Below are 21,367 nucleotides of genomic sequence, written 5' to 3' on the forward strand. Positions count from 1 at the left end.
CAGTCAATATAATCGGCCCCACTGATCGGTTGGGCTCCACATAGCATCATATATAATGATGCAGAAGAAGTGTGACAAACACACAGGTGCTTAACTTCCTTACATCTATCCTTTGATGTGCTACAGTTCATAAAAGCAGCACAAACAACTTTAGCTAAGTATCAAAACTACAGAAACGACACTGCACTCTGGTTGTGAACTAATGGAACAGCATGTATACTTTGAGGTTTATTTCCTCACCAACGTTGCTCATAACAGCGTAATATTTAAGTTAAATGGGTGTTTTTAAAATGTATTATTATTATTATTATTATTCTTTTATTATTATTATTATCTGTGGAGAAACTTCTGATCTTACAGGTACTGCTTTGGAAACGCTATAATACATCAGCAGCAGTAGGTCTGTTGCGAAAATGTGGATTGCTGCTGAGAGCAGGAGGAATGTGTTTGAAGACAGACATTAAACACCATATATCGTTGACTTGGCATCTGTCCTCCACCTGCCACAGAGATTGCTGAGGTTTGGTCACTGACCGTCCATAGACCACATAAGTTACAAGAAAGATCACATCAACATGAACAAAGCTAAATATTTAGCCTCCGCCGACTGCCTGGGTTTATGTAATACATAAAATAGGAACCAGGTTTGAGTGGCTGATCTGCAAAACCTCAAAAAGTAAAGAGGAAACAGGTCAGAGACAGGGTTATTTAAGTAGAAACCAAATTTGTGGTTTTGACAAATGAAATGAAGAGAATAACTTTAGAGTTCCCAAATATAAAAAGGAACCAAAAAAATGAAATGAACAACATTTTGCCGTGTGTTTTAAACTTTAAAGTTGCTAATCCTTGAGCTTTGTTAAAAAAGAATTACTGCTCTTGTAGAAAATTAATAACATTTTAATGTTTAAACTCATTACGGTAACCATCTGAGGGGCCAGCTGTTCAGTGGTTTTTTACATCAACTCAAAGAGGAACAGTGACACGACAGAAACACTGAATATGCGAATAAAGATGCTAAAAATGTATTTCCAATTCATATAAGCAATTATAACAAATAAGATCACACTCTTATTTTCCGTTTTTCAATTTGTGTTTATTTTAAGTCAGAGAAGTCTCAAACAGACAGACTAATGTTACTGCAGCTGGCCAATAATTTTTTACGTGGTGAAATTACATAAAAACAACTCGAGAAGCCTAACTGGCTTCTTTTTGCAGGTTGTTTCCAAACACGTGCCAAAACTCAATTTATTCAATGAAGACATCTGTATATGTATCAGCAAAAACCCAGCAGCTATACTCCTCATCTCTGCTCCGTGCCTGACTGGATGAAGTGGCATATCCAGCTTTAGGTGGGGATGTGGATCTAAGATAGGAATGTCACGATCTGATCAAGAATTCAGTTTCACATTGGCAATGAAACGAGTCTAACCCACTCGCCAACGAATGTCAGTCAACCTGCCCCTGACGAGCCAAATCCCCTCTGCTGCCCGAGAATACCAATCGTGCACTTCCCCGGCTGCGCTAATCCAAGCCAGCCTATCTCAAATGCATCAAACTGAGATGCATTTCTCCTATTTCATTGACATGCTTGGCTTGTAATTTTCCAAGTCTGATGTGTCAGGTCCATCTTTCCTTACCCTCACGCAGCTTTACCAGCAGCAGTTGTTGTACCTTATTAGGTATCTAAAACCTGAGGACAGTGACCGTACTCACCTCCCGGCACCCTTGGGCCCACTCTTCCTGGAGGGTGCAAGGTGTCTTTCGTCTTACTTGGGGCTCTAAGGTCGTTTGGGGCAGAAGGTTTATGCTAAAGTAGGACAGCAAGAAAGAACAGATGATAAAAACATTTTCTGTGATTCTAAACAATCATAGTAGCTCGTCTGAAGCCCAGTTAGCAAATAACTAAAAGCCAGACTAATTATCCTGCTTATTATCCTGAAGACATACCCTCCCTGATCAACTGCATTACTACTAAAAGATTATTATCATCATCATCATCATCATCATCATCAGGCAGGTCAGAAGCACAGCCAACTTAATAGGAGCTTGCAAATTAAGACACAAGTATATACTGTGTGCAGCAGAGGGGCTGTAGAGGTGGTTGACAGCAATAATAAAATGCTGCTAACTGGATGATAGATATCAAAGTGCAATAAAAAAAAAAGACAATGGCAATAAATAAAGTAGGTAGATTTACAACATTAAGACGCACTATTATCAGGGGCCGTTTAAGATGACTTCTGCCTTCTGCTAACATATGACTCAGTTTCTGACTCTGAAGAGACCGTCACCTTAATTTTAAAACCTGCTATCATCACTTGGGTTGGGTCAAAAATTATCCACTCATTCACTCTTCAAACCAGTATATAGGAAGCTTGTTGTCAAACCAAAAAAAACAAAAAAAAAAAAAACAAAACCCTCCAGATACTACTTAATATACAAATTAGACAGCTGTAATCATGCATTTTTATACAGTATAATTTCTCAAACATTCTGTCAGGACCACTTTAGTCAAAGTAGGATTGTTATTTCCTCTGCAGTTGCATATATATGGCAAGTTTCGTGCCTTTCCACATGTATACATGTTAAGCCCTCGTACAGATCAGACGGGCATCAATGGATGGACCAGACTGGTCATATTTTACTACTACATTCATGTAGATTTTAATTCCATGTATGCTTTGTCCACCTCACATCTATCACCAACTGAAAACCACCAGTTAACTCTGTCTGTGCATGTGGGACTCGGACTGTCACACAGGGCTGCTGGCTCAGCTTGAATCTTCGGCCTACCAGAAGTAACGTCAGGGCTGATATGATGCTTTGCAGCAGTTCTGTCATTTTTACTTCCACAAGCGCATGATGGTCTACAATGCTTGGGCTAGTGACCGAATTACTTTTCACAACTCATAGTAGGATACTTCCACATACAGTGCAGCAACTAGGGTACAATCCTATAATTTTAGTATTCAAATAGCAACCTATTTTTGAAGCAGTTATAGTACATGAACAAAAGAGTTTACCTGAGGTAGGACACTGTTGGAAGACTGTATAGTGGTATTGTCATCTAAGGAGACAAGAAAACAAACGTTGGTTAACTAAGAGTTACAGAAAATCCATTGTTGGTTCTGACTTTCAGAAGAGACATTACGCTGAGAATGTCAAAGTGATGGATAATAAAATCATGTATTATGCATGCCGCCATTATCGGTCTAAGCGTCAGACAGACTTCAGATTAATCTTCCTGCCTTTTAAACAGCACCGAGTACAGAGACATGATAGAGCAGTTTTAAAACGGATGAAAAACTAATCATTTAACATTTCTGTCCAATTCAACAACCCCCCCCAAAAAAACACAGTAAGTTATTCTTTTTTTTATAACACCATCATTTCCATCTGGAAGGCCCGATGACATCCACGATTAGACTCCAACACTTCAGCCCAGTTTTCTTTGGATGATAGTCAAGCTGACTAAGCTGAAAGGTCCCAAGGGTACGGTTTTAAAACATCTACATCAACAACTAGGGATCAAAATTGCCTCCTAATTTAATCCCATTTAATCCAATTACATGCAGTGCCATTCAGCAGCCACAACTGAGGAGGGTCTGCTGAGGCTCTGTTGCGATCAAACAGCAGCAAAAGAGCCTGAGAGACAGAGCTCTCCCGTATTCACGTCAGGAACGAAGGACCTCCTGATTTATATGCAGATATAACAAGGTAGAGTGACTGCATTTTACCAAGAAATATCTTCGTAAAGCACAAACAAAAAGAATTGCTGGAAAAATATGCCTTTTCGAAATGTTACCTGTTGTTTTTTGTACTGAATAAACACAATTACCTTTATATGAGTGGGGCTCATGGCTAGGTGGTGGTGGGATTTTTGTCTCTGCAGTCAGCAACAACTCATATGTGTGATCCTCCTCCTCCGCTGGCTCCCTTTTCTCATCAGCACTGCTGCTAGTATACAGGGCCTGCAGAAAAGTCAAAGGATTAAAGGTGAAAAAGAAGTAGCGGGTTAGAAATTACGAGGCAGTTGTGTGAAAATATTTGTTTACAATAGGAAACCCTTCATGAAACATCCACAATATGCCCACTATGATCAGCAACGGTTTAGACCAGAACGGTTCTCGGATGCTGCCTTTTCCAATTCCGCTTTCCTATTACATGTGCTCCACTCTGCACTCAGCTGAGTATTTCTTAAGAAGCCATTTGAACTGAGTAGCAGCGCTGAAGGAAATGAAAAGGGTGGTAGCTAAGATGAAACCGGCATCCTCAGTGACAGATTGTTATTTTCCCAGCAGCCCCTGTGTCATAGTGTTAGAAAACATGTCTAACTTTTCAGTGGCATTAACTTTTAAAAGTAGTCTGTCACGACCATTTGCAAACAGCTACATGTGCGCGTGTGAGCATCTGTGGCGTTAAATGGCAACAGTTTCTGCTGGCTGTATGACCTCTGACCTATTCGCATAGGATTTGTATTACCAGGGGGACTTGATGTGATTTACTCGTGTCTGTGTAATCATGCTACTATTAATATCCTGCCAGATAATTGTGAGCCTAATGAAAGACAGCAAAATGCTTCTTACCAATTCGTACAATGCAAGCTAACAATTTCATCTCTTGAATGGTTATCCATGTAGTGTATTTATCCAAATTCTCCTTAAAAACTATCCAAATTTGCATACGTACATTTTTTTCTTTAAAAAGCAGATTCAGTGGTTGATTTGCATGGGATTAAGATCATAGATGATGTCCACAGCTATCACTAGACCACTATCACCATGTGAATACAGCTTTACTTCCTTACCTCTGAGCTCACCTCCTCTTCATTACCAGGTCCAGGATGTGACGAGAGAACCAGGCGATCTTTCTGTACGTCAGCAATACAAGATGTAATAAAAAGTAATCAATTCATTATCAGTATTAAAAGATACATGCAAACCTACACTGAAACACAAGAAAAGTAACACTGGTGGATTTTTGTAGCACTGTCATAAGAAGAGAGGATCACCATCTCCCTCTAGTGGGAGTTCAGCATTTCAGTGCCTCACTCTATGTCTTGGTATGTACAAGTTTTATAAGTTTATGTATTGGTTTTTTCAACTAAAAACATCTTTAAAAAAAAAAATTAAAAAAAAAAAAATCAGAAACTGCTGACCTTTCCAGCTTCACTATCAGGCCTTCCCGAGTCTCTGTCAGAGGACTTCCCACTGGTGAGGCTGTCTAAAGAGTGGCAAGAAGTGGCCTCAAACAGAGCTTCATAAGGGCTCTCCTCCTCGGGCCCCAGGGCCAGCCCCGAGATTAGCTCACAGACTTTCTCCAGGTCACCTGCAAGTCAAAATGGATAAAGATTGAAGCAAAAACAAGTTCTCAAGTCAAAGTAATAGGTAAACTATCGTCATACTTTCCTGCACAGTGGTTTTTTTCTTCTGCTTAAAGATTTGCTGCTGCGAAGGCAAAAATCACCCACTATCTCTCACAGGAGACTCCCGATAAATCTTACCCTTTTTCCGTGGGCTTGGGCTCTCCTGAGGTGGAGGCACTGGTGGAGGGGGAAGGTCAATATCAGGGGGTTTTCCAGTCATATGACCTGGAACAAACGAGAGATTGTATCGCAGCTGTTTCATGTGATATAAATAAGAGAATAATTCCCACTGGAGCTCTGTATGTGCTCATTTGGTCTTTACCAAGGATCAGGGCAGCTATCTGTTTGCTTTTCTTAGAGGGCATGTCCTTGACAATGTCCAGCGCTGTCAGGCCCTTCTGGTCGACAATGTTCACGTCGATCCCTGGGAAACGACAACAGTAACAGTCATGTGCTAAGTACGTGTCTTTCCTAAATACATGGAAGTTATGTAGATTTAGGGCTCTACGGTCTGACCTGCACAGAGAAGCTTCTGCACCACATCAGTCTTCCCAAACAGAGCGGCTTCGTGGAGTGCACTGCCTTTCTCTGTCTGAGCAGGAAAGAAAATGAAAAAGCATACGAATTTATGAGAAACATAATAGACAGAAGTTCTTAATATTTCCTATGTTATTACCAAAAAATTAGACTACAGAATATAGCAGTTCTGTTCCAGCACCAACACTTTAGTAAAATACGTAGCGCATGTTGTGTGGATTCATGCCCACTACTTGGTCCACTTCTTGAACTGACAATTATGTGGTTGAGAAATCAAAGCAGATCATTTTCCAGCTCACAGGGCCATGCTAATTAAAGTCCTGCCGGATGCAGAGCCTAAAGGAAGCTGAATAGTCTCCACATCTTTTATTCAGAGGAAAAAAGGACAGAGAAAGGATCTCCAGACAGACGGGTGGCACAGTTTGATACAGAGCCAGAGCTCTAGGGCCCACCAGGGGGAGCAAGGCCGGCTCTGCTTTGCGCTGGCCTTACTACAACAGTTCCTTTGCAAACTGAGAGCTTAAGAATTTTACATTTAATCTCATAGCTTTAGTAGGAAGTAGCAAGAGGAAGTGCTGCAAGGACAGATTAAGTTGCCTAACATGATTTGGGCCATGAAAGTATGTTAAGAAACACTTGCAAACAGAAGTTTTTCAGTAAAAAGAAATATATAAGTAACTATACATCAGAAAAAACAAAAACAACACATGCACATACCTCATAGTTAATGTCCATTCCAGCATCTAGTAACACCTCCACTACGGGTAGGTGTCCGTTGCGAGAGGCCAGGTGTAGTGGTGTGTGTTTCTTGGTGTTGCAGCTGAGCAGATTAGGATGGGCACTGAGCAGCAGTTTGACAACCTCCAGGCGGCCGTACAGTGCTGCCAGGTCCAGCGGAGTCTCAAACTTGTTATTCCTCATGGTGGGATCAGTGAGTTCCTCCAGCAGCAGCCGCACCACCCGAGAGTGGCCGTACTGGGCGGCACAGTGCAGCGGTGTCTCGTTGTCATTGTTCTGTTGGCGGTGGTGGTGGGGGGGATAAATAAGTAAGAAGCAGCTTGGGAAAAAATGGCAGCACAGTTAAGTTGAGGTAAAGTGAAAATGTGTAATTAAGGAGATAAGAATAGAACAGAGATGCTTGAATCGTGTCTGCAAGAAGTCAGAATTTGTGACTCGACTGAGTCATTGTGAGAGTAAACCAGTCAGATGGGTACAGGCAAATCATGAAAGGTCATGAAAAACCACCAACCCTGAAAAAAAAAAAAAAAAAAAAAAGCACACAGTGAGGCTTGATTGGGGTGAGGGGGCAGGGACTGGCAGGCATGCATGGACTAATGAGGACAGGTGTCTGTGTGGCACTGAGTGCCAGGGGCAGCAGGGTGCTAACAGAGGGGCAGGGATACATAGGCGGGTGGGGAGACATGGAGACATGGGCCGGTTTGACAAGAGGTCAGAATGCACCGACACTGAAGAGCTACAAAGGGTCAGGCATGTATAAAGCTTCTTTGTTGTTGCTTCTCACCAAAGCACAAAACAGCAACAACCCACATTGCATAGTGAAAAGTAAAAATACACTCAAAGGATCACTGTGATATTAACAATAACATTTGGTCTGCCCTGCCGATCAGATTCTTTTTCTCCCCACAAGTCCAGGTCGGCTTGACAAAAACCCCAAAATGGGGCCCAGAAAACTCAACTATACTTCTATTGCACAGAAAATATACATATAAGCAGCAAATCCTCAACAGAGAAGAAAATAAAACCCCAAAATTGCATTTTTTTGATGACTTTCCTTTTGATCAGCTGATCAATGTATCGACAAACTGTTCTGGCGCTAAAAAAAAAATAAAAAAAAATGCAGTGATGATATTTTAATGTTGGAAGGACTCCTTAAGTTTAGCCAGTATTAGAATGATGTCCTTTATATTGACATGCACAAAAACACGACTGAGCTTGTACTGCAGGAAACATGCTAACAAATAAGTAGATAAAACACAGAAGAAACAGGAGTATTGACCAGATAAACTCAGTAACTAGTGCTAATTGATTCTAACCAGTCAAAAGCAGGAATGCAATCAATAGACATGAGAGCTTCCAGCATGTTATCTCTACCACGAGCAACCACCAGGGGGCAATCCCTGAAATCCTGCATGATCAAGTCAAAACACACAATGACAACATGCATATAGTAAATCAGAGCAGACCCTGCTGTGCTTTCTTTCACAATAGGGTGTTAGCAGAATTCCAATTTTGTGATTTTCTGCAAACATGGAAAGACAATTTATCTGCAGCTCTGTGGCTCTCTTAAATATTAGATACAGATGGGGTGTGGTAGAAAATGCCAGCTATTGCAGAACCGCATATTCAGAGAGTCAGTCATTCCAGACTAACAGAGCCACCTACAAAAGGGCTGACAGCTGGCATGAGAAGTCCCCACATGGACATGCATGATGCCAGTTTGGGTGACTCCCAGAGGAAGACGCCAGCTGTGCCACCGAAGACAGGCCGTCACACAGGGCAACAGGGCAGTTTTAGACGGGTGTGACTTGCCTATTTACTGCTTTCTCTAAAACCTGACGCCAGATGGGATCAGCAGGTATCTCCTTCTTTGTTGGGAGAGCGAGTATTGTACTACACTGGCAAAGCAGGTCACGGTTTGAGCAGGGAGAGAGTCGGTGGAGTCTAGAGGAACAAAACGACACCTGCCTATCAAGAGAAGGGACACAAATGCAGGCTAACAACAACAACAAAAAAAAGGCTTTTCTTGGATGAACTGAGCTGAACAAAACAAATGTAAAAGAGGCTTAAGAAAAAACAAAACCTTTCTCTGGCAGCTAAATTAAACCGACCCCAGTTTTCTCTGCCTGGGTGGTTTCATCATTTTCAGTTTGTACAGTTGTGCGCTCGTCTTTGGCTCCAAACAAATGCACGTGTACCGACACAAGCACACTGACACAGAAACGGTCCGAACGTCTTTCATCTGTGACGCACCATCGAGCATTTGTCACAGCTTTTTAAACAGATTTACTCTCAGCATTTCGATGACTTCAGCGGACACACACACACACACACACACACACACACACACACACACACACACACACACACACACACACACACAATATCAGCATGATTCACTTCCTCAAACATGCAGGTCTGCTGCCTCCATAGTAATCCAAGTAAATCTGGCATACAAGGACTTTTTTTTATATTTTTTTGGCAATGTGGCTTTTCCTTCCTGGAAGAGGCAGAGGTGTGACATGCAATAAAGGTGCCTTAACTTTTAAGGAAGCCCCTTAGGTACAATTCTAAACTCAAACCATGCAAAAGCTGCCTGTAAAATCAGGCAAAGGAACCTTTTAGATAATACCGAAACACCCTTTTTACTCTTCTCTCATGATATTTAATAATAGTGCTGAAAAATGACTCGCACAGTGGACACATACCATGACTTCAGTGCTTATGAGCATGTTAACACCAAATGTCTCCCTTGCCAAAGTGGTGGTCAGGGCACTGTAGCAATGTTTCACCCAGCATCTGATCGCATTAAACATGGCTGACCAGCCGTCTGACTCACTGTTAGGAAACACACAGCAATAGGACAGTGACCCTTGGCTCCTTCAGTGGCAGCACTGGTGCATGTTATCCACACAGAGGCCTTCCACTAAAACATCCACTTACTCCCAAACACCTCGACCGCTTTGCTTTGTATTGCAGTTTTAGCTTATAACGGAAGCACTTATAGTTTATCCCACTAGTTGTATAGTAGGAGTATACAATTTATTTATATGGCTATTTTTAAGCATTTTAAATCAGCAAAATGAGCCAGCCAATCGGGAATTGAACCTGTGTCTTGTTGCTCGCCCCATTTGCACAAATGCAATATGCACACAAATCTTACAGACTCCATTTCTCATTAACATTATGATTTATGTGGAGTGCATTTACAGGGCAGACACTGCAGGGTCTTGTGTAATATTTTGTTACATTGTTCAGCCGAACTCGTTTATTCATAGGCCGTCAGAGGAACACGCATATATACAAAGCATAACTAGAAAAAACTATTTGAAAGTCGGTCTACTTTGCTTTTGCATTAAAATCTGCATGTGAGACAAAAGAAATTGAAAGAGTGAAGGCATGACAGTTGGAGAGCTGAAATATGGAGCCCAGTTTGAAACTAATTTCAGCAGACTGCTTGCCCTGTAGCAAACAAATCCCATTCAAAAATGCTATTGTACAGAGTTAATTTGCAATTTCTGATGAAACACTTTTATATTGTTATATAAGAAGGACTTTCAGCATTGAATTCAGCTTTATAAAGATTGGGATCAGCATTATCTCCTCTGCACTACCACAGGCCACATGAGCGGTCAGACAATCACGCACTAACAAGATAGATCTCAGAAGGCTATTACCCAAAATGACACCAAAGGCTTGCAGCCGCGCTGGGAAAGATTAGAATTCATAAAGCAAAGCTAAGACTTCCTGGGCAGTCTTCTGTCTTTACGGTGTGTGGAGCTGCATCCTGAGTTTGACCACAGAGCACGTCAAAGAAGAGATTACGCTGCTGATTGACAAATCGTGGTTTAACCAAAAACATCTGGAGATTACACCCCATTGTGTTATCACGCTGCTGAATGTTCTGAGACGAGGGAGAAAGACCCCAAGTGACAGAGAGAAGGGCAGGATGTTATGGTTCTCACAACCTGCAGCTGGGAGACGGTAACACGGTTTGACTAGCCACCGCAGTCACGTGACACGCTCACTGGCAGCAGGGCGAAGCAGAGGTTACGTCAGCCTGGCCTCTGGAAGTGGTAGTAGTAGTAGTGGTGGGTGATGGTGGTGGAGGGGTGGGCTGAGCAGCTGTTGCAGCTAGTGCGCCAAAGGGCTGCCCATCCTCAGTGCATGCCAGTGTCACCGATTGAATTCCTGCTAGCTTCTGTGCATTCAGACAGCTCACAGATCTCACACACGTGAACTAAAGCGTCGTTTTCTGGGTGCTTCTGATAAAATTATTTAAACAATATTTCTGCTGTTATACTGAAAAAAGAAGTTATTAAAAAAATGAAGCAGTCATTTGCAGCTGGACTCAATTTTAATGTTTTTAGGTTTATTATGAGTTATGGAACAATTTAAATTAAGTATAATTGTAGCCAAGGATAATTAAAGAACACTGGTGACTTGTTTGGGAGTTTGAGGAAGAAGGAGAGTTTTGATGAGAAATGCTGATTTCTGTTCTATATTTTGCTCAAATAAATAAATAAAACAGTTAATCACAAAAAAGTAGCCATTTGTTTCAGCTTTGGTATTTTTCTTTATTAGTCAAAAGCCCTTTGTTTTTGCATATAACACAGAGCACCAATAATATGAAGGCAGGCTACAGTAATGGATTACAGGCTTTGGAGTCTTGTAATGAGATGGATGCCTAAATGGCTTCTAGCCATGGAATGTAATTCTTTGCACAGGGTGTTTTCTACCTTTTTCATTTTCGTATTGCACTTGTTAAAATACACCACCTTTCAAATACAGCTACAGAATATTAAAAAAAATATTTAAAAAAAATTTAAAAAATTTAAAAAAAAAAAAAAAAAAAAAAAAAAAAAAAGGGAAACTATCAAAATAAGACACCCCGGCTCTGTCCCCAATCCCTCCTCCTCAAATTTCTCAAAACTGACATGGGAGACACACCCTTACACTTATGACAATGTTGAAACCCTGATTGCTCTTTTTAAAATAAGGAATAAAAAAAAAAACATTGTTCCCTCAGGGGCATGTCAAGCATACTTCATGCACTTAGCATGAATGAGTTGAGAACAGGTCTTGGAGGACAAGCCGAGAGCAGAAGGGAGGGCAAAGTGTTGACGAGGCATGAGCTGGACACTAGAGTGGCAGACGGAGGGGATAAATGAGCGTGCTGTCACACTGCAAACATTATGCCTAGAGGAAGGAAGGGAAACTCTGTTCGGCTTGATAATGAGGTGCCCAAGTCAGAAATATTGCATCTACTGCTTCCATCAGCAACTTCCACTGCGCACGAAGAGAGCAAGGCATAAGATCGGCTTCATTTCTGCATATAGTCTCACATGAGCTTGGCTTAAATCTGCACCAAACTAAAGCATTTCCATTTATCGTCATTAAATATTGTTCCATTCTTGGATACTTATTTTAGATGGCTCTGAAGTGGCTTGTGTGTGGGGACATGTAAAGCACATAAGATAAGATAAGATAAGATAAGATAAGATAGAACTTTATTAATCCCTCGGGTGGGTTCCTCTGGGAAATTCGATTTCCAAAAAAGCACAGCACCGACAGAAGTTACAGAGTTATACACACACACACATATATATAAATACAGAGACAATATAAATAAAATATACGAAGGGGATAAATAGAATAAATAGGAATAAAAATAAAAAAATAAAAATACAAGTGAATTGCACATTTCAAGTATTGAGTCTATTGCACCGTTGACTATTTACAAAAAGTATTGCACAAGGTATTGTACAGTGAGGTGAAGAGGCACTACAGCTTAGTTGTTCCCTCCTTTGTCCTCCTGTTTCCCCTCCCTCTCCCCTCCAGAGAGGAGTTAAACAGTCTGATGGCGTGTGGGACAAAGGAGTTTTTAAGTCTGTTAGTTCTTGTCTTTGGGAGAAGCAACCTGTCACTGAACAGACTCTTCTGGTTGTTAATGGCCGTGTGCAGAGGATGCCCAGCATTGTCCATAATGTCCATCAGTTTCTTTAATGTCCTTTTCTCTGCCACTGTCACCAGAGTGTCCAGCTTCATGCCGACCACAGAGCTAGCCCTCCTGATCAGTTTCTCCAGCCTGGATGAGTCCTTCTTTGCTGTGCTGCTCCCCCAGCACACCACAGCATAGAAAAGTACCCCAGCAACCACTGACTGGTAAAACATCCTCAGGAGCTTCCTGCAGATGTTAAAAGACCTCAGCCTCCTGAGGAAGTACAGTCGGCTTTGGGCTTTTTTATACAGGTGCTCTGTGTTGCATGACCAGTCCAGTTTATTGTCCACCCACAGCCCGAGGTACTTGTACTTGTTGACCACCTCCACCTCCTCTCCCTCTATCTGAACCGGCAGTGGACCTGCTCTAGACCTCCCGAAGTCCACAACCAGTTCCTTAGTCTTTGAGGTGTTGAGTTGCAGGTGGTTTGTGTGACTCCATGCGACAAAGTTCCTCACCAGACTTCTGTACTCCTCTTCCTGATCATCCCAGATACACCCCATGATGGCTGTGTCGTCTGCAAACTTCTGAATATGGCATAATTCAGAGTTGTAGCAGAAGTCAGAGGTGTACAGGGTGAAGAGAAGAGGGGACAGCACAGTTCCCTGTGGTGCTCCTGTGCTGCTGACCACTGTGTCAGACGTGATGTCCTTCAGCCTGACGTACTGTGGTCTGTCGGTGAGGTAGTCGGAGATCCAAGCCATCCTGTTCAGTTTTTCTTGAAGCATACAGGGCCGGATGGTATTAAAGGCACTGGAAAAGTCAAGAAACAGGATCCTGACCGTGCCTTTTCCCCCATCCAGGTGTGAGTGGGCTCTGTGTAGGAGGTACAGGATGGCATCCTCCACTCCGACACCCGCCTTGTATGCAAACTGTAGTGGGTCCTGGGCATGTTGTACCTGTGGTCGGAGGAGGTTGAGGAAGAGCCGCTCTAGAGTCTTCATAAGATGTGACGTCAGTGCCACCGGTCGGAAGTCATTCAGCTCATTGGGCCGGTTCTTTTTGGGGACCGGGACGATGCAGGATGTCTTCCATAGGGCGGGCACTCTCCCCAGTCGCAGACTGAGGTTGAAGACTCGTTGTAGCGGCTCCCCAAGTTCAGCAGCACACGCCTTTAGCATCCTAGGACACACCTTGTCTGGGCCTGCTGCCTTTCTGGGGCGAAGCTTCCTCAGTTGTCTCCTGACCTGATCCACTGTGACACTGGGAGATGTTTGGGAAGAGGGGAGGGGGGGAGATGTCTTGCTGCTGAGAGAGGGATTGGAGGAGGGGGGTGTCATGGTGTCAGGAAGGGGGGGAAGCGAGGGAGGTAGGAGAGTGGGGATTGGACTCTGAGGCTGGGTCAGAATTCACCAGCCTATTGTATATCGTATTAGACAAGTGACCTATATAAGAAAGCCTGGATGAGAGGTAGCATGACAAGTCTGGGCAAACTAAGATTTATAATGGTCAAATATGGTAATTTATTAAAAGGGGGGGAAAAGGAGGTCAGTGATAAAAATGATCTAATGAGCACCACATGCAGAGTTTCTGGAACACCTGAGTGAAGGTCCGTTACATAGAAATGAACCAGCTCTTGCCAAATCAGTGAACACAACGCTCATTAGCAGCATCGCTGTGGCATAGTGCATTAGTAGGTGCTACTTAGCAAACACACATCTACATGTTTTAGCCGCCTATTACCCAGTAATGTAGGCTGCTCTTGTTGGTTATGTATCTTAGAATAAACAAGTGATAACAGACAAAAAGCAACTAACAGATCACACTCCACTGGAGGCACTGTTTGTACTTCAGATCAGTGCTCGTTGTGGTTACTGGGTTTTTTCCCCAGCTTCCTGGAAATACCAAGTAAGTGTTTGTAGCCTGTACATTGGCTGAATTCTCTCTGCTTAGCGGCACAAATAGACACAAATGCAGGACTATGAATCCAGCTTAAGCTGATGAGTACCAGATAAATCCCCTTTATATTTTGCAGTATACCTGTGTTTTGATTCTCATCTCTGTGGTGACAGTCCTACCAGCAGGGCTGCATTTTACATTCACCAGCAGTGATTGGTTTACCAGAACTGAAGAGGAAGCAACAGCTGTAACAGAGACGACTAAGCTTTGCACTGCAGGTTAAAATTTTCAACATATTTTAAAAGGCTGATTAATGCTGAACATCCGGACTGGGTGTTGGATGAGATATGGTCATAACAATAAGGCCGACATTCCAACTATGACACGATCCTGCCTGCATGGGAAACGTCGACTGATTCATTTTTCGGTAAGAGGAGATTATCATTATTATTTGCTTTCTTTCCGCTGTTTCATCATTTTCTTCTCACTAATTGCAAATTTGTTTTCCTTTATCATGAAATAAACACGTCTACAAGTACCCACCCAGGTTCCAGTTCTTGTAGATCAAATTAACATTTACAGTCACTGCATAGACTGCAAATATCACTCTTGGACATCTGTACATCAATGACACGTCACGTCTGCAAGTGTACAATATACTGGTGTATTACTATTTAACCACAAAGTTCCATGATTTCTTTTTCCCCAACCAGTTTTTAGCAGTTCAAAAGTACAAGACAAAACTAAAACTAATAAACATGTTTAAGAAAATAATCACGAAAACAATGATTAGTTTTTAGATTCAGTCTGAAAATAGCTACTTGTTAACTTTTTGTTGAACTCCAGAATCTTCAGCTAAATTTCAAGAACAGAATATACTCTACATCCCTAACCAAACTGGTGTGGGGGGCACATCCTGTGGCTAGTGGCCAATACTCCCCTGCTGAGGCTTTTGAAACATCATCAAAGTGGCCTTCCCACAAAGGTTAGTATCAGCAGGAGACAGGATGGTGGTATGATGAATAAACATTAGTTTGGCTAACTTCTTGGACCAGGATGACAGCAAACTGGACTCAATCCAGAATGATTTCTTGAGTGAGTTACTTCTGAAGCTGTAGTCCCTAAGACATTTTGTACAGCATCACTGCACACCTTACTCAACCACACCAGCTTACACAAAGCCAGCATCTCTCCACTGGGTCTCTCACTGCCACCGCAGGACCAATAAACCGTGACACTGTTACTATGACAATGTCTCACCTCTTCCCCTCTTCAGCAGAGCAAGCACAAACTGGGATGTGGGAGCAGGAGGACACACACACACACACACACACACACACACACACACACACAAAGAGACTTTTACATTGAAAACCTCCCATCTTTCCCATTCTCTTGCGACTGAGCTCTCGATGTAGATTGTTATGAATCTGGATTCAGAGCACAGACCGTCTACTGAGTCACATGATGCCATCAACCATGACCACAACCAGGGTCGCACCACCCACACTGCATCCTGATTTCTGGTTTATTAATAACAAGGCATCAATTATTCAGTTTCATGACCAGGAGTGGAGCACAAACTATCTCAGAAGTGTTTACACTGAGACATTTTTGACATCTCAGCAGAACAAAAACACTCTATTTAGTATTAATTTTTTTTTTTTTTAATCCTTGAATTAGAATAAACGGAAAAGCATTAGAACTAATGCACAGAATACATGCTCTGATGTACTGTATATCAGCACTAAAGAAAGCCAGCCTTCCCATCCAAATGCTAAGAAGATTAGTCCAGGGGAAACGTGACAATGTACTAAAATAGTGTGCAGCTTTATCTACTGCCTGCCTGCAGAAAATCAAATCATGGAGCGACCAGCATGTTCACCCTGTACACTGCACTAACTGTGAGGATGACACTGCCAGCTGAGCACTCTGCACACACATAGAAAGGCTGTGACTGGGGCTTCTCTGGGTAGCTGAATGCTATAGGGTTGCGCCTGGTGGAATATAGCAGGTACTACAGCAAGTAGTTACTTCACATGAATCTCTGTTACCTATGATCTGTACATAAAAGACTAGTATGTGTCTATCCTTCGTGAAATGTATTAACAGCAGATTAAAATATACTGTAGTTTTGACATGTCAAGTGATTAGATTCAATCTTCCCAGGTGAATTCATTTCAGTAACAGTCAATTTATACATCAACACGGATGGATTATATTCATTCTTATATAGTCAATGTACTTTTTCCACATCTGTCATGTAAAAGCATTTAATTCAGCATGCTATAATGCTAATTCCGGCTGATTAGCATTACACACAAAATACTGCAGTTTGTTTTTCCGTTATCTGATCATAAAATGAAACAGAAAATTATTGCTTCACGGCGGCAATGGATTAAAAAACAAAAACGCAAACAAAAAACACACAGGGATCAAAGTTTCTGTTCCTCTTCAAGGAGATAAAAATCCCTGTAACCAGTGTTGCTATCTTCCATCTGTTAAGACATTTATCTCTGACAACAAAAATCTCAATCTCATGTTGGCCCCTTAGGAAAAAAAGTCATCGTACTTTATTGTCTGGGAACCATGAAAACCGTAATTTGTGCTAATCCATCGAAAGCCAGTGGAAGATTTCACAGAAGACCTTCTTTATCTCATACAACTTTCAGCGTTTGAAAGATTGGAGTAATACCGTAATGATTATAATAGCTTAATTGATGGTGTGGTGTGCGTATCCTTCCAGTATAATCCTCTACAGCTGACTCTGTGTTGCCAACAACTTTACGGTACTTAAATCAGGTTTTTCTTACCCACTGGAAAAAGACTCAAATGACCTACAGCGTCCCCTGGAAGACAGTCATTTACTAAACTTTCAAGGGCATTTTAATACAACACCTTATGTATTCACAATCATGATCAAGAGGCTAGTACAACAGAATCCCCCGTGGTAAACATAACATCTCAATATAACTGGAGAGCACAACATGTGGAGAAAGCATGAGAGCAGAGATTGACTGATAGCAGCGAAATTAAAAGCCTCCCCATATCTCTACAGCAGAGTGACCCCACAAGCAACGGCGACAAACACACCCAAGCACAGAAAGCCAACACAGCATTAAAGCAAAGAAGGAGGTTTAAAGGAAAAGTTTTGGCAGCACTGTGTACACACCTTGGCATTAATATAGGGGTCAAAGGGCCCACAGCGTTTGAACTCTTTATGGTCTACAGAGCTCTGGGAGGGAGGAACAGAAGATAGGTCGATGGTTTTGGTTCAGACAAGCAATGAACAAATGAGTGATGGTCACAAATGAGCCAAACTAAATAAAAAGGAGAAGAAAAACATTTAGATGTCATGAACAGGCAGGGAGAAATGACACACAATGAAACCAAGATATTTCTGAGTGACTTTGTGGTTACAGACGAATGTTTGTTTGACCGAATGTTTCTGACTAGGTTTGCAAAGCTCATTATGGGTCATTTCTCCTCATCTCAAATAGGATAGGCCAGGGATGGTTTCAGTCTGGAAGCTATCTGTGCAGTAAGCAACCAAATAAAATATCAAATGTAGGAGTTAAAACAGTTAAAATGGTTAGAGGAAACAAGCACTTTTCACTCTAGCAAGCTGTCAAAGCACTTCAAGTATCACATTATCAAAGGAGAAGTTGAGGCTCAAGATGCACTGGAGTTCATGTACTCTCATCAGTCTTTTTAACGTTCATCTTATTCAAATACATGCCATGCTGCACTAGACTTTTACTATCTCTATATGACTCTTATTGCAAAAATGTCCACTTTAGTCTATTTAGAAAAGGATAAACGTCGTATAGTTGATGTTTAAACCATCAGAAAGGTCATCTTGACACTACCAGAGACCAAATGTGCTGAAAAGGAAAGAATCATTAGCGTAAAAGAGAGCTAGCAAGCTTCCATTAGGCCTTTATGGGTCTGCTGCAGACACACATATTGAAAAGTGACATCATTTCAATACGGTTTTCCCTTACATGTACTGCATGGGGAACGTACAAGCAAAACCAGAAGTGTAAGAGTGACCAACGTTGACACATGCACATTAACATAGATGACTAAGTGCACGGGCAGACCTGCTCGTTGAGTTTGGGGTGTGAAGGTCCTTGGTGAATGAGAAGCTTTACGATATGCTCGTCTCCCTTCCACGCAGCCAGATGGAGAGGATAGCAGCCCTTGTTGTCTGCGATGTTAGTCAGAGCCTCGTTTCTTAGCAGCACCTCCACCACCTCGCTGTAGACGAATAAAGAGATAGGTCAGAAAAAGCCAACAATAAAAACGACATTAATAAATACTCAGAGCCTTAGTAAACAGTCAATCAATAGATTCAGCTTCCCCATTGTACAATGGTCTGCCAGGCCAGACTGCATTAAATTTCAGAGCATAAACAGACGTATTCCCGAATTCCAAACGGTGATCGCTAATCTACCTGTGTCCATTAAGGGCTGCGTGGTGAAGAGGGGTGTATCCAGTGCTGTCCACGCAATTCACATTGGGGCCTCTCCAGATACTGAAAAGCAGAAAGGATTGTCAGTTTTCCATAACAGGCAATACACAACAGGAATACCATACCCTACACCAAACAAACATTGCCCATCCCTCTGTAAAGTCTATCCACAGGTGTGACTGTTGCTGTTCTGATTGCTATCTCACGGCTCCAGTCTCTCACGGCTACATCTACTTTAAGGTGGTGGCAAACCTTCATGTTCTCTCCTATTCTTTATAAAGATAGGAGATGTCAGGAATGAGGAAGCACTGGGCCAAAAGCCCCATCAAACTAGGAATACAGAAAAAGAGAAAAAAAATTAATAAATAAAAAGTACTGCCAGCAGTAGGAAGCCACTGAGATGAGCTCATCTACAATAAGTCTGTGCAACCAAAGCCTGATTATTCTGGCCGAGGTCCTGATGTAGAATAGGCTTTTGTTATGTAATCTAACTAACAATAAACAAAGCTTTGGGATGGAGCCAAAAGGCACCGATGGGGTAAAGTGTAAGACAGAGAGCTAAACTACTGCTGGCCTTTCATTTATTTGAGCTGAACTCAGCTGTCAGCTTAGATTGGTTTGTTTCTTTTAATTTGCAAAGAGCACTGTGGGGAGGAGGGAGGAGAATGATGACAGGAGCGGTGGTAAAGACTGAGTAGTGGGAGTAATTTCAAGAGCTAAAAGAGAGATAGAGTGCCAGGACGGGATAGTGAGGCTCTCTGAAAGACCTTAAAACATCCTAAATAAATCATGTGACTAGGAAATCCCAGCACTAGTGAACCAAATATGTGAGACCAGAGTCATCTGGCATACTGAAAGAGAATTGGAGCAAAACAGCTGGGCCTCACAGAGAATCATAAATTTAAGAAGATTTGTTTAAAAAGAGATGAGAATTTTTCAAAATTTATTTGGTTTTTCAGATATTCTGGGAAAGATGTCTGAAATGCAAAATACTGCCTTGACAGCTGGATAGCTTCATAAATTATTACTGGTAGGAATTTTGATGCTAGCAAGCAAGTAACTTCTATGAATGAAGCCTGGAGAGAACCGGGCAAAAGAATAGCAGCAGCACAGTGCATTTCCAACTCTTTACAATGTAAAAACTAATTTAAACACACGGTCTGGGAGTCAAACACATTTAAAGATGCACTGAAGATTGATCTGTAACATAATCAGTGTGTAGACAGCGTGGCAGTGGATGCTCACCCTTATATCAACGCCACTGACAGAGTGTGACTTTGCTCCACATTCACGGCTCGTTTTTGCCGCAGTAATGGCTGTTTTGCCCCCTTAAAATACATCTCCCATAATAGCTCTGAGAACAGCCTGCAATTACACAGTCAGAGCCGTCTCATTAAATAAGTGTCTTGGAAGGCTCTGTAGCCTGCAGAACAATGGGCCTGACAGAGCATGGACGCGCAGAGACGCGCCACTCTACAACTCATAACAGCCTAAGCCGTTTATTTCTTGCAGCAGGTTTTCTGGGTGTCATCCCAACTAGTCAGGCAGCACGCGTGAAGTGGGATATCAAAAGCAGTGCCAGGAGGAAAGACTAGTGGGAACATGTGGCAAGAAATGTTAGGGACAGATAAAATTCTGTTAGAGAGTGGAAAATATGTGAGCTATGATTATGTCAACTTTTCAGGCACACACACACACACACACACACACTCACTTCCTGTCTTTTAAAAGTAACCAAATGTGCAGTAGAGAGAACAGCAACACTGTCCTTTGCTTGTCCACTGAACACATCAAAAGGGAGACTGAAACAGACCGCTAGTTGCTGTCCTAGATAAAGAGTTATATAACTGCTTAAAGCAGAAATCCCATATACAAATGAACATAAACATGAACGGAGCAGTGACTACAACTGGAGAATTAAACAAAATGTGCCACAGTGCAGAAAAAAAAAAAAAAAAAAAAAAGTAGGAGAGATGCAAGATCATGCACCTTTGATTTTGGTGCAGCCATTGTCTTACACAAGTAAAGGCAACAGTTTACTGTGCACTTTTATGTATCCTGTAGTATATCCACATCCAGAATTTTGACAATCTTCCAGAAAGAAACATTGTGCAAGACAGAAGTCAGCTGTATCATAAGACATACTGCAAGATTTCCCTTTCACATTTTAAGTCATAACCTTTAAGTCTGTATTTTTAGGTTGTGTTTACATATTGGTCTTCCTCATCTGTCATGAATCTCTGTTGTGTTATTGCCACTAGAAAAAGAGGGGAAATCTAAAAATACCACACAGAAACAAACAGTGTTTCACATCATCCTCATGACCCCAAACATAAAAAAACAAAACAAAAACAAACAAACAGGAGCACGTATTATTCTACTGCCGCAATATTTCACTTTTAATCAGGGATAT

The 21,367-nt window shown here is 41.8% G+C and overlaps 1 protein-coding gene across 7 annotated transcripts in view; it reads right to left on the reverse strand.

The window, feature by feature from the left end:
- Positions 1 to 21,367, reverse strand: part of anks1aa (ankyrin repeat and sterile alpha motif domain containing 1Aa) — a 64,613-nt gene that overhangs the window by 33,440 nt on the left and 9,806 nt on the right. For 5 of the 7 annotated variants that reach the window (XM_086276265.1, XM_086276261.1, XM_086276264.1 and 2 more), the window contains exons 2-13: positions 18,937 to 19,017; positions 18,584 to 18,740; positions 17,653 to 17,715; positions 6,620 to 6,916; positions 5,882 to 5,957; positions 5,688 to 5,789; positions 5,504 to 5,590; positions 5,159 to 5,328; positions 4,808 to 4,870; positions 3,839 to 3,971; positions 3,024 to 3,067; positions 1,714 to 1,807 (exon numbers count right to left, since the gene is read on the reverse strand). In XM_086276265.1, coding sequence (XP_086132391.1) covers positions 1,714 to 1,807; positions 3,024 to 3,067; positions 3,839 to 3,971; positions 4,808 to 4,870; positions 5,159 to 5,328; positions 5,504 to 5,590; positions 5,688 to 5,789; positions 5,882 to 5,957; positions 6,620 to 6,916; positions 17,653 to 17,715; positions 18,584 to 18,740; positions 18,937 to 19,017 — 1,367 coding nt within the window. The remainder of the gene's footprint in view (positions 1 to 1,713; positions 1,808 to 3,023; positions 3,068 to 3,838; positions 3,972 to 4,807; positions 4,871 to 5,158; positions 5,329 to 5,503; positions 5,591 to 5,687; positions 5,790 to 5,881; positions 5,958 to 6,619; positions 6,917 to 17,652; positions 17,716 to 18,583; positions 18,741 to 18,936; positions 19,018 to 21,367) is intronic. The other 2 variants (XM_086276266.1, XM_086276259.1) reach the window with 1 other exon arrangement.

The sequence above is a fragment of the Aulonocara sp. 'chitande type north' Nkhata Bay genome, linkage group LG20 (assembly GCF_057382095.1).
Source record: "Aulonocara sp. 'chitande type north' Nkhata Bay isolate Kocher_YH1m ecotype deep benthic linkage group LG20, A_spYH_male_GT1.1, whole genome shotgun sequence".
Classification (NCBI taxonomy): Eukaryota; Metazoa; Chordata; class Actinopteri; order Cichliformes; family Cichlidae; genus Aulonocara; species Aulonocara sp. 'chitande type north' Nkhata Bay.